The sequence below is a fragment of the Babylonia areolata genome, chromosome 11, assembly GCF_041734735.1.
Source record: "Babylonia areolata isolate BAREFJ2019XMU chromosome 11, ASM4173473v1, whole genome shotgun sequence".
NCBI lineage: Eukaryota > Metazoa > Mollusca > Gastropoda > Neogastropoda > Buccinidae > Babylonia > Babylonia areolata.
The window spans coordinates 34,838,346-34,852,393 of NC_134886.1; the positions used below are offsets into that span (position 1 = coordinate 34,838,346).

The 14,048-nt window shown below is 41.4% G+C and overlaps 1 protein-coding gene across 1 annotated transcript in view; it reads right to left on the reverse strand.

Moving 5' to 3' along the window:
• Positions 1-13,811, reverse strand: part of LOC143287694 (peroxisomal targeting signal 1 receptor-like) — a 40,754-nt gene extending 26,943 nt beyond the window's left edge. The window contains exons 1-5 of the mRNA XM_076595896.1: positions 13,728-13,811; positions 9,036-9,156; positions 8,479-8,520; positions 6,520-6,555; positions 2,354-2,477 (exon numbers count right to left, since the gene is read on the reverse strand). Coding sequence (XP_076452011.1) covers positions 2,354-2,477; positions 6,520-6,555; positions 8,479-8,520; positions 9,036-9,128 — 295 coding nt within the window. The 5' untranslated portion in view covers positions 9,129-9,156; positions 13,728-13,811. The remainder of the gene's footprint in view (positions 1-2,353; positions 2,478-6,519; positions 6,556-8,478; positions 8,521-9,035; positions 9,157-13,727) is intronic.
• Between the last annotated feature and the right edge of the window lie 237 nt (positions 13,812-14,048).

Consider the following 14,048-nt stretch of genomic DNA (forward strand, 5'->3'; position numbering starts at 1 on the left):
TACTGCTCTGAGAGAAGCTGCCAGACTGATCAAAGCAGACCAACACCCGCCTGAACACGTCGTCTTTCTGACAGACTGCAGATCAGCCATCCAAAAATTGCAGTCACCCAGTGAGCAGTTGGAAAGAGACACACAGCGCCTGCTTGGCGATCTCTCGCTACACACACACATCGCTGTCCAGTGGATCCCTGCCCACTGTGGTCTGGCAGGAAACGAGGAGGCGGACAGACTGGCCAAGTCTCGCAGCAGACAAACCAGCCAGTCTCATACAGGGAGGCAAAAACTGTGGTCAAACGAAAATTCAAAAACATATTCTAGCAACAACATAGCCATCCACCTGATGACCAGATGCCTCATCTGTAGTGATTCCAGCAGACAATCATATTCTGACTACACACGGGGCACTGCCGCCTGCGAGACTACATGTACCGAATAAAGCTGTCACACACTCCTGACTGCCCGTGTAAGACAGGCCCACAAATCCCGGAGCACATCCTGCAGTCCTGCCCCCTGTATCAAGATGCACAGATGCAGCAGTGGCCCTATGGAGCCACACTGGCAGAAAAGCTCTGGGGCACCAAAGAAGATCTCATCAAGACCACCACCTTCATTTCCAGCATAGGACTGCAAGTCTGAGACCATGATCACGGGGAACGCAGAAGAAGAAGCAGCCCGAATTTCACACAGAGAAATCTGTTGTGATAAAAAGAAATAGAAATAGAAATACTTATTTTATGTAGTTTCGGTCTTAGATGTGATGTCATTTTTTCTATTTAGTTATTTTTAATGGGCATGTGTGTGTGTGTAAGTGTGTGTGTGCGCGTGCGTGCGTGTGTGCATGCGTGTGTGCGTGCATGCATGTGTTTGTGAGGTTACAATCCTCTGATACGCGTGTGTAAGTGTGTAGGCATGTTAGTGTGTCCAAACAGAATTCTATGTTAGAAAATAAGAGATATTTTAATTCTTATGCAATTTTGTTTTTAGTGCAGTTGATATTTAATGTCAGTGTTTGTGTGTCTGTAAGGGGCATTTATATATGTGTGTGTGTGTGTGTATGTGTGTGTGTGTGTGTGTATGTGTGTGTGTGTGTGTGTGTGTGTGTGTGTGTGTGTGTGTGTGTGCGTGCGTGTGTGTGTTCTATAAAATGCATTTTGTTTTAATCTAAGCCTTATTTATTTCATAGCTTTTATAATCTTTAGTGTGCTTTTGCATTCATATGAACACACTGGATGTTTTCCATTGTTAGATAGCAGCTGATGTGTTTTTTAAGGCATGCTTATAGTTAACTATGATGTAAGGCGCTTTGAGCAGCATTGGTGCTGGATATCGCGCCATAGAAAAACTATGTATTATTATTATTATTAAATACAAATACAAATATGTGGATCTGCCAGTGGCTCAATCATGTAAATAGTACCCATGCACATCAAACACACGTGATAAAGATCCTGTAATCCATGTCAGTGTTGGTGGCTCAAACTTGCACATCCAGCAAAAACAAAGTATGAATGCCTAAAAATCGTGTGAAAACAGTCACACATAAAAAAAAACCATTCTTAGCTATACAAGTGCGAGTTCCAGCCAACAAAGCAAAAGATAAATAACACTAATAAAAAAAACATTTTTTCTAAAAGCAACAACAAAAAGACAGAAAGCAAGCAAACATGCTGATCGATATCTGCGGCGTTTTATCAATAATAGCAATAATGATAAGAATGTAAATGTCTATGGCATTATCTAAGTTGATAATTTCTACATAAAATGCATATATACATCCACTACATGCTGGGACCAGTTAATGATGCAACAGTGTAGCCTGTTATACCGAGTTTGTTTGATTTTTTTTTTTTTTTTTTTTTTTTTTTTTTTAAATATCCTTTTCTTTCTTGCTACTGTTATTGTTTTCTACTGTTCATGAAATGTGTTTCTGTTCTTTATACAATGCATTAACTCATTCTACCCCACAGCTACATGCCCACTACAACTCCCCTGGACGAGCACTACATGAGACCACTGCTAAAAAAAACATGGTGATTCACTAAAACAGCGAAAATCTTTGACAATTGTCAATTTAATCGGTCAAACAAAGCTTCTTTTTCATGCTTCCAGAATCCGTAACGGTTCAGTTGAGAATGCCGATTGTATCAAGCAAGAATGAACAAAATTAGAATAGTGTGCTGGTATGAGAATACTGGTACCTGGTCCACAAGGGAAGTAACCAGGGTACAAGTTAACTTGCACCTGGAGTAGAAGGAGTTAACTGAATAAAGATATTAAGAATACAAACATAATAATGGAAAAAAAACCCCCGAATAAAACAGTCACAGAAAGAAAGCCCCTTGTGCTGGCTGACCTCTCTGCGGGGCCTGTGCGATCTCCGCCTCCTCCAGCTCTCGCATCTCCTGCAGCAGGCTGGCCATGTGGAAGGTCTGGGGCGCCATCGCCATGCTCTGACCCGACAGGAACTCCCCAACCAACTGCACACAGCAACACAGGGCAGTGCAGCCTGTCACTGTCAGCCTCTGCTCTGCTCTGCACTGACCCAGGATTTACTCACAACAGTGAAGCAACGGCCTGGTGGAATCAAATGATGAATAATGTGAATACTTATACAGCCCCTATCCTCCGCCGAAGACCAAGCTCTAAGCGCTTTACAAACTTGGGGTCATTTGCATGACAGACTGCCTACCTGTGTTTAGACAACTGATGGTTGCCATTGGGCGCTCATCATTCACTTCCTTTCATTTGAATCTTAAATACATGGACCGTGACTTTTTTTCTTTTCTTTTTTTTTTTTTTTAACTCCTGCCCCCTCACACCACATCATTTTCAATGGGTCCAGGTTTATATGAACTATGCATGTACGTGTACACATGACAGTGAACAGCAGACAGCAACAGTAAAAAAAAAAAAAAAAGCAAAAAAAAGCACACACTAAAAATATAAAGGTTAAAATGACTTGTTTATGAACAACTCACTCACACTAACAAAATAATCAACGCATATCCGCACACAAACTCACAAACACAAACAAACACACACTCACACAGAGAAAAGAATGTCTGTCACATCTCATGACAAAACCAGTTGTACATGCTTAACTCTTTCATCCCTGCAGCACGGTTTTCCGGTTTACAGGATTTTTACCCTTCATTCCTGGAAGCCGGAAAACCGTGCAGCAGAGAATTCCCCCTTTCCTTCCTGCAGCCCGGAAAATCGGTTCTCGCGGTAAGCGCTTTGAACTTCCCGCGAGTCGCGTCATCACTGCGCGTCATCTATCCTTGACCGGGTCACTAGCAGGGCAGTGTTTATGAGTGGAATGGATGCCAGACACCCCCTTCCCCTTCCCCCTCCCTAGGCCGTGGGAAAGTGGGCGCCGCTACATTCTTGCTGATGTGCTGTGTAGACACACGGGCACAGAAAAACGGAATGTGTAGAAAGTTCGGATTGTGACCAGTTTTCTGATGATGAGTTTCACAACGCTCTAACAGATAATGATTTCGATCTGTTTCAAATGAATGACAAGGAGAGAGTGCAATTAGCTGTTGCTACAGAAGCACAGATAGCGGGTGATGAAAAGTTAAAAAAAGTAAGAAGTGTAAAAATTGTTGTGTATACTTGTGCAGTAACTGGCATGACTGCTTCAAGGTATATCACACACGTGTCACCTTTGTGTGGCATATTACGTGATGATTGTGACATGGACATGCGTATTTAGAGACAGTATCGTTTCTGAATAGTTTTTGTTCAAGAATTGTGTAGATAATGAACTGATTCTGGCTCAGTGACTGCTAGTGTAGTGAAAGGCATATAATATTCTTTTTGAGACAAAGTTCAAATCATTCATGTGATAAGGACAATAGTAGTGACAATTGTGACAGTTTTTCGTGGATATGACTAGCAGTGTGGCACTGAGACACATGCGAGGCACTACTCGGTAAGTACCTGCATGATGTGCATACTCTGCAAGCAAAACACTGTCCTGCATGTGCATGTAGTACGTAGTTGTATGCACTCTGTTTGACCCCAAAGTCACCTGTTTTACACCTGAATGTCACCAGAGATATCACCCTATAGTGTCAACAGGGTCTCAGACAACTTCTCACATCAATTCTGAACACAACAGAAAATGACAATCTTAGTGTACTGTAATGAGCCGCGTTACCGTAAGCCTCCAAAATAAGTACCCTGCTTCATACTTTCTTTCTCTTCTCTAAATCCAGGAATGAAGGGAATATGCGAATGGTAGGGATCTCAGAACAAGGGGGAGTAATGGTTCATAGAAAAATAGGAACGAAAGAGTTAACCCCCTTCTTGTTCACCCATCCCATCCAGCTAGACAGCAGTGCGGGTTGTGCGGACTGCATGTAATTTTCGAGTCTCAGTCTCAGTTCAGGCTGTCACTGAACTGAGATCAGCTTCTTCTTTGCTGGGCAGTGTCAGGAATCGAGGCTTTTCACCCGCGACTGTCATAAGAGGCAGTCGTGCCTGTCTTTTGGTGTGCTTCAGGGCTGTTTGCCCATCTTGGCGCTCTTCAGTGGGGATCAGTTTTCTTCCGAGTGGTCGTGTGCTCTTCACTCTGTGTCTCGGTGTTCTTCCAACCTTCTGATGGTTGTACCTCGTCTGGAAGTGTTTGCAGTATTCCCACTTCCCTGTCCATCCACTGACTTCCCTACCCTTCCACTGGGCATCCATTGTCTCCCCTTGGTTCCCACTGCCTGCCTTTGACCTCCGTGGGTTTGGCGTCGGTTGGCTGCCAGTGCCTTCCACTCCCTTCCACCACCAGTGTTCTCTGGCCTTGCCAAGCCTCTACAGGACATTCTACGTTTGTCCTGTTCTTCGTCGTTGTCACTTACTGTTCTTCGTCATCGTCACTTACTGTTTCTTTGTCGTCGTCATCACCACTTCTTCTTTATCGTTGTTGTCTCCCTCTCCTACTCGTCTTCATCGACGTCGTACTTTTGCTTCACTTCCAGTCTTGTCGTCTCCGTCTCCTACTCACCTTCATCATCATCGTACTTCATTTCTGTTACAGTCTCGTCGTCTCCGTCTCCTACTCACCTTCATCGTCATCGTACTTCAGTTCTGTTACAGTCTCGTCGTCTCCGTCTCCTACTCACCTTCATCGTCATCGTACTTCATTTCTGTTACAGTCTCGTTGTCTCCGTCTCCTACTCACCTTCATCGTCATCGTACTTCATTTCTGTTACAGTCTCGTTGTCTCCGTCTCCTACTCACCTTCATCGTCATCGTACTTCAGTTCTGTTACAGTCTCGTCGTCTCCGTCTCCTACTCACCTTCATCGTCATCGTACTTCAGTTCTGTTACAGTCTCGTCGTCTCCGTCTCCTACTCACCTTCATCGTCATCGTACTTCATTTCTGTTCCAGTCTCGTCGTCTCCGTCTCCTACTCGCCTTCATCGTCATCATACTTCAGTTCTGTTCCAGTCTCGTCGTCTTCGTCTCCTACTCACCTTCATCGTCATCGTACTTCATTTCTGTTAGTCTCGTCGTCTCCGTCTCCTACTCACCTTCATCGTCATCGTACTTCATTTCTGTTCCAGTCTCGTCGTCTCCGTCTCCTACTCACCTTCATCGTCATCATACTTCAGTTCTGTTCCAGTCTCGTCGTCTTCGTCTCCTACTCACCTTCATCGTCATCGTACTTCATTTCTGTTAGTCTCGTCGTCTCCGTCTCCTACTCACCTTCATCATCATCGTACTTCATTTCTGTTCCAGTCTCATTGCCTCCGTCTCCTACTCGCCTTCATCGTCATCGTACTTCAGTTCTGTTCCAGTCTCGTCGTCTCCGTCTCCTACTCACCTTCATCGTCATCGTACTTCATTTCTGTTCCAGTCTTGTCGTCTCCATCTCCTACTCACCTTCATCGTCATCGTACTTCATTTCTGTTCCAGTCTTGTTGTCTCCGTCTCCTACTCACCTTCATCGTCATCGTACTTCATTTCTGTTACAGTCTCGTCGTCTCCGTCTCCTACTCACCTTCATCGTCATCGTACTTCAGTTCTGTTCCAGTCTCGTCATCTTCATCTCCTACCCACCTTTATCATCCTCCTCCTCCTTGTGTAGTGCTTTAGTGCCTCCATCGTCATCAATGAAGTGTCTGTCATCCACGCCGTTTTTTGTTTTTTTTCCTCCAAGAAAATTGGTTTATTTATTTTGTTGTTCGGAACACCATCTGCCTCCACTTGGAGGAAAGCGATCAGTTGTGATCAATCTAACTGGCGCCTTTTGTGTCATGTCTTGCATCATTGATTGATTGATTGATTTATTGGATTGTGCCTCTGTGTTGTGCTTTGTTTTTTTGTTGTTTTTTTTATCCATGTAACTATCTCTGTATTGGTTGTCTTATAAATCATGTGATGAATAAATATTATAAACCTTTATTCTGTTATAGTCTGTGTTTGTGTTGTCAGGGTGTTAAGGCGGGGTTGGGTGGGGGTTTCTAGTCCGTCCTCCTATAGAGTGTGACAATGTCAAAACTACTTCTAGGAAGTTACCTCATCAGGATGAGCAACATCAATTGGACGTCCAACCTGCAAAATAAAAACATAGACTTTTTTTTTCCAGAGAAAAAACATATGCTTATAATAGCAGACTTTATACATATATTCAGTATCCATATCTTTGGTTAAATGTGTGCCTTATATCAATACAGCTTTGCTTCACAGACTTTATACATATATTCAGTAACCATATCTTCGGTTAAAACATGTGCCTTATATCAATACATCTTTGCTTCACACAGTAACACCTATTAACACTTTATATCCATTAAAACTCTCCAATGACAATATATGCTGTGTAATTAGGCGAATAGTAGTTTGCACAGGATAGGAATGTCAGACCCCTGCCGGAGTCTGCACTAGTTGGGTCACGGTTAAGTATGTGTAATTAAATTAGAATTCACATATCATTTCTAATCTATAATTGTATCCCTGCCTAACATCTACAAGGCGCCATGGCAAAATAAGTTAGGAGTTGGGACTCCTGATCCAGTGTTAACCAGTGACCAGGGTTCAGCGCCCTGTTTCGGCATGGGCGTTGTGTCCCTGGGAAAGGCACTTTACTCAAATTTCCTTCACTCCACCTAGGTGTGAATGGGTTATTTCACTTGTGAATGGTTCAAATGCATTTTATCTTATTCTTATCTTATCTGTCTATTATAATCAATGTGCAGTATAGTAGGCTATGTTTATAATTATATTCAAATAATGTTCCTTAATTCTTTCTGTTTTTACATTAAGAATACTAGTTATTACCTGCAGTGTGTGGATGTATGTATGAAACGGTGTATGTGATATTTTTTACTTTTGTATCTTCGTAATATTCGTAAAAGCTGTTGTTGACTTTTACAGTTATGGTCCCCATGTTGTTTACTTGTCTATGTTGTGATAATGCACCTGACCAAATTTCTCCAGCTGGAGATAATAAAGTTATTTCTTATCTTATCTTATGGTGAAATGAGAGGACTGAGCCTCGCCTTTGTTGACCAAACCCTTGAAACAGTGGACATGAATCCACTGCCCTGATAGCCATAAAAGACTATGGGACATTTAACCAAGCATCCAAATTCTATTGCTTTGCTCCACAACTGTAATGTCTTTTTCTGCCAGTATGACTGATAACCCCTTCACCCAATGACCCACCACTCCACAGTTAGCCAGGTTTTTTGTTGTTGCTGTTGTTGTTTTCTTAGTACCCCCCTTCCCCACATCAATCCCTCACCCTATCTCCATACCCATTATGTAACTGTATATGTATGAGCTGAAAAGAATTAATGTGTACATATCTAAATCACCTTCAAATGAACAGACAATAAACCAGTGAGAAGAAGAAGAACCCATGTTTATGCTTTATATTATAAATAATATTCTATACATCCCTACAATGCGTAACTCTCAGCATCCTGAGGACACACTCAGCACATGGTCAAATCAGCAGATCTATAATGTTAACAAACAGTCTGAAAGTGACGCTTCTAATCACTGCGAACACCTCAACAGTTCATGAATATGTATGACCATGAACTAATTTATCACATTCCCCCCCCCCCCTTTTCCATGCTGCAGGGATTGTATCGAGCATCACACAACGGGTGCAAATTAGCCAAGCAGTTTGAGCACTGGACCTTTTTGTTTAGGAGTCTTGCGTTCGAATCCCTGTCATGGCACCTGGTGGGTTGATGGTGAGGATCAGTTTTTCCAGTCTCCCATGACAACACAAGCAGACAATCAAAAAGGCACTTTAAAGTTCCCATTACCCACGTCAGCATTCCGTTTGGAAGTACAAACATACTCATCACGCACAACCCTGAAAACAAGAATGTGGCTGCCTTCATGCTGAGGTAACAATGGTTATACATGTAAAAGCCCACATGCTGATGTACAAGTGAATGTAGAAGCTAGAGCCCATGAATGCAGAAGAAAAGTACCACATATCTGACAAACAATACATACTTGTTCATGGTGAGGGGGTCTGGCGCCAGGTCCTATAGCCTCCTACAAAACATTTTTAAACAAGCATGTTAAGAAACCAAAAACAAAGAAATCAAAACCTGAAACACACAGTTCGTACAAAATGTCTTCCTTGATCTTATGTTTGAATTAAAACGCTTATCAAGACTCTCTAAAGCGTTTGCTGGGAAAGAGCACCTGTGCCAAGTCAACACAATTCTGATGCGTTATCAATCATGTTTTAAAGAAATGAGCATAGTCTGTTGTTGTATTTATAGTCTGTTGTGATATAATATTTCTCTGAAAACTATTCACTCCATCTCTGTGTCATTTCAGCCAGGAATGACAGTGAAAATATAATCTAACAGTGAAAATATAATCTAACAGTTAACACACTGCAATGTTAACACACACACTCATATAATTACACACACATGCACATATATACATGCTCACACACATACATGTAAACACATTTTCTCTCACACACAGACACAGACACAGACACACCCACACACACACACACTGTGACACACACACACACTCACACACACATTCACCTGTCTGAAAGCCTTGTCTTGTGTAAAGTGGGAGGTCAGTTTCATCAGGGAATTTGCCCCTCCACATTCCCCATCCACAAGGTTCCTCGCCATCTTCACACTGCTCTCAGCACAACCAAACCTGCAAAATATCCATGAACAATGCACATGACTGGTTATTTTTTATCCCTGAAATCACATGAATCCCCACATGATCATCAAGAATGCATTAATTAGCTTCATAAAACCCTTGGGCCAACATCAGTGCTCTAGTTATAATAAAACATGAAATGCATCAGAGCATCATCTGCACAGTCCATGGCACTAAAAAATTTCTGGCAAGATTCAGACAAACACGGAATCTACAATGCAGACAAGACTAACAGAAACAGGGGTCTATGTCTCTGTTGCTTTCTTGTCTCTACATAAAACCTCCACAAGAAATCAGTATCAAACTTTAAAACATTTCCCGAATAACACATCTTCAACATATCTACTAACTGATCTTAAGCTGGTAAGATAAACACAGGCATGTAGTTTCAGAATAACTAATCTTCAGTACATCAACTGATCTTAAGTTGCGATAAACACAGACATGTATTTTCAGAATAAGACATCTTCAACACATCTACTGATTTAGCTGTCTTAAACACAGAATGTTATTCCAGAATAACACATATTCAACACATCTACTGATCCAGCTGTGATAAACATAGACATGCAATTTAACTGCTAGATATTTGTAGACCTGTTCAAGATTACTGGTCCTACAGTTGGTGCCCTACTTAACAAGATGATAATGGTCGGATGTGGATAACCTTGTTGAAACAGGTCAAGTAACCGACATTAGTGACTAGAGCAGCATGTGAAGAAAACACCTGTGGGTAAATTTGCTTTTTCAGAAGTGTGCTCTTACTACCAAAAAATAAATAACTGTCCACATTTGATTAGTATTTTACTTGAAGATAATCACTTCAGCCTGTCACATGTAACCACAGTGAAGTGTGCGTGCGTGCGTGCGTGCGTGTGTGTGTGTGTGCATGCAAAAGAAAAATCTGTTCAAGCACAAAAACAGACACAGGTACAGACGCAGCACACACAGACACACACACACACACACAATTACACACAAATACAAACAAACATTTACTAATACATTAATCAAGTTTGATTATAAAGTGTTAATTTGTGTGTACTATTTAAACCATTTAGCCAGTGGACTGCCTGACCCCTTTCCATATTTTATGAGACAATAGATTATTGCACAAACTGTTGCACTAGGTTCAGACATTTGATATATATACATATAATTTACTCTCACTGGTCTCAGTGTCCTAGAGTGGGTCTCTTTCTTTTGGGTTTTTTTGTTTTCTTTTAGATTTTGTTCTTTCTGTCTGCTTGTTTGGGTTTTTCACATTAAGCAAACTTTTTTTTTTAAATACATGATCACACATATAGGTATGCACATGTATGTGTACACACACTTACACACAAATATATATATATATATCTCTATCTGTCTCCCTGTCTCTCTCTCTCTCTCTCTCTCTCTACACACACACACACACACACACATATATATATATATATATATATACAGAGAGAGAGAGAGAGAGAAAGAGAGAGAGACATTATACAATTAGCTACCCTCCAAGCAGCCATAACAGAATAAAAGAAAAGTACCGGTAATCTGTCTTATGCTTTTATGAGCAGTATATATACATCCATACATATTATATACATACAGACAGACAGACAGGCAAAGAACCAGAACCAGAACAAATTTTGTTCCTTAAGGCAGCCACCAGCCCATAGGAAAGAGTATCTGGCAAAAAGAGTGTACATCTTTGGTATGCATATCATGTCAGTTCAGTAGTAACTTCAATAATTAAACCAAACTATTCTTAATTAAGGTCAAATTACACATCTGAAAACCATTGTCTATGACGAACAGCATAGAAATGATACATACCCGGTACTCAACTTTCTTACTTTTTCAATAGATCCATGTTTCAATAATTCAGTGTAATCTTGGTGTACCTGGTCAGTACTTGTTTCTAATACTGGTATATGAAGGACACAAATAATGTGTTCGGATTCATCAACATTACAGACTGTATACATAAATAACTGGAATTCAAGTGAGGGACCTACACCACCTGGATCCTTTTATTGGTAACACACCAATTCATAGTTTCACAAGACAGTCCTGAAAACATCTTAAATTGTTATAAGTCATATCCATGAACTGAAAATATTTTCCACCTTCAAAATCACTTTTGAACACTCTCTCTCTCTCTCTCTCAAAAGAAACATGACTCTCCCAGGTGTAGAAAAAGAAATCAAATTAATCACTAACTATCCGACTGGCTGAGTGCAAATGTTGCCTGTGTGTACAAGAAGGGGGATAAGCACGCAGCAGAAAACTACAGGCCTATCTCTTGCAAATCTGTCACCTGAAAACTTCTTGAACACATCATCTACCGCCACATCCTCACCCATTTTGAAAAACACAGCACCCTGACCACTCGCAACCACGGCTTCCACAGTGGATTCTCTTGTTAAACCCAACTCCTTCTGACTACACATGACCTCCTGAACTCTTTTGACCAGAAACACCAAGTGGATGTCGCCATTTTAGACTTTTCAAAAGCATTCGACGCTGTCCCCCACAAACATCTCCTTCACAAGCTGCATGGATATGGAATTAGAGGTCCCCTCCACATCTGGTTATCAAACTTTCTCCAGCGCAGGAAGATGGCTGTCGTGATAGATGACGTCACATCCAAAGAAATGTCGGTGGATTCCGGAGTACCTCAAGGAACAGTGTTGGGCCCGCTCTCTTCCTATGCCACATCAATGACCTCCTGGACAGAGTCAAATCCCAGGAATGCCTGTTTGCTGACGATTGCCTCCTTTACCGCCAGATCAACTCCCTACAAGATCACATTCAGCTTCAAGAGGACCTCAATCAACTCAAAACCTGGGCCATTGACTGGGGTATGAAATTTCACCCCAACAAGTGCTACATCCTCAATATGCAACAGTCAACCAACCACATCTACTCCCCATGTAACACTCCCCTTCAGCATGTCCACACAAACCTCTATCTAGATATTCAACTCTCTGATGACATGAAATGGAGCACCCACATTGCCTACACCTGCAAAAAATCACAAAGCACCCTTGGCTTCCTCAGGAGAAACCTGCGTTTCTGCCCCCTCCAATGCAAGAGAAATGCATATCTATCCCTGATCAGACCAGCCCTCGAGTATGGCTCCATCATATGGAGTCCTTACCTCAAACAGGATATTGATAAACTTGAAAAAGTGCAGCGCCTATCTGCCCGGTTCATAACCGGCGATTATAAATCCAGAACACCCGGCTCCATCACCAAGATGCTTCACACTCTGCAACTGCCGACACTCCAACAGCACAAACATGATCTATGCCTCATCTTCCTCTACAAGGTGGTTGAGGGGTTGGTACCGGCCATGCCACCTGCTGAGTACTTAACCCCACATAAATCAGGACGACTCATAAGGCCATGAACATCTACCGATCAGTACAATACCACCAGTGCGATCTCTAATCATATAAGAAACAACACAAGAACATTCCAAGTCAGCAGATGTCAGACAGAGCAATACAGTCATTTTTTGTTAGCACAGTAAAAGACTGGAACCACCTGGAAGAAAACTTAGAGCACCAACTCCTGAGATCTTCAAAAAACTCTTAATATCTCAACAGTGAACCTGCTAAGCTGTGCACACCCCCACCCGTCGCGATAATGCCATAATCTTGGTGACAGCGATGTACTTAACAGATACAGATACAGAACTGAGTCTGTTCAATAAGAACTCACCAGCAGTCATCTTTATCTCCGAGTCTTTTCAGTCAGCATAAATGATGAGTGAAAACAAAAGTATGTATAAAAAAAGAAGAAGAAAAAGACTGGGTTGGTTAAAAATAAACCTGATTAACATTAAGTTTTTCTCATAATTTACATAACCCCAGTATTAAGTGCTGAGCTTATCCTGAGGCTTCCCCAATGAAGTTCAGTGTTTGACTGCAAGTGTTGCCAATTTACAAAAGCAAGCAATGGCCATAAACTTTCATTATCATGGGAACTATTAAGTTTTCCAACTGCCGAGAAAGCCCCTGTACAAACGCAAGCAGCATCTCTAAAAAAAAAACTAAGCAACAACCTCCTGCTACCAGAGAAAACCCACCTAAAATCTGTTTCAGCAATGGGTGGGAATAAGATAGGGCTAATGAATGAAAGAATATAAGAAAACGTGTTATGAAATGTAAAAGAAAAGTAGCTGTAAATCTTTACTTAAAAAAGATAAAAAGTCTGATTTGAAAATCTTTAAGTATCAGCCAAAATCAGTTGAAAAGGACCGAGCTTTCACTGCGCTTTAGTCGAGCATTAGACCTGCACATCTGTATTCGTCAAATTTCACAGAAGTAGATCAAACGGTCACTGAGAATCAAACGTAATTTATAAACAGTTTCTTGTCCGGTCCTTCAAACGAATTACCGTGAAGATTAGATTGTCAGTAACACTGCCAGCGACAACTGAAGTTTTCTGGTCATGTTCTGTGTTAAACTTTTGTTTAATGTACTTGTCACGGCATATATCTGGCTTTGTTGAAATCATAAAGAAGGAATGATGCGTGAGATAACAACTAAAACATGGTTTAAACTGACCTGGATCAAGTCAGTGTCGCAGTCCATGCACTTTGCACGTCGATAAAGGTCGCCCGGAAGCAACAAGGTTGTTTTGGTTAGAGCATACCGTTAACTTCCGGGGTCACTCCAGAGGAAAATAAGACAGGGTTAAATAACTCTTGCCAACTACTATTTGATCACAACACAGCAACATGCTCGATGAGAATCTTTGAAACGTAAAAACTTGCGATCGATAATCAGGCGTGACATGTAAAATTAATGAGCAAGTTCGATATGACATTAAACAATTTTAAAAAGGACGTGAACACGAAAAAAGAAAATGACATGAGAGACGTCGCG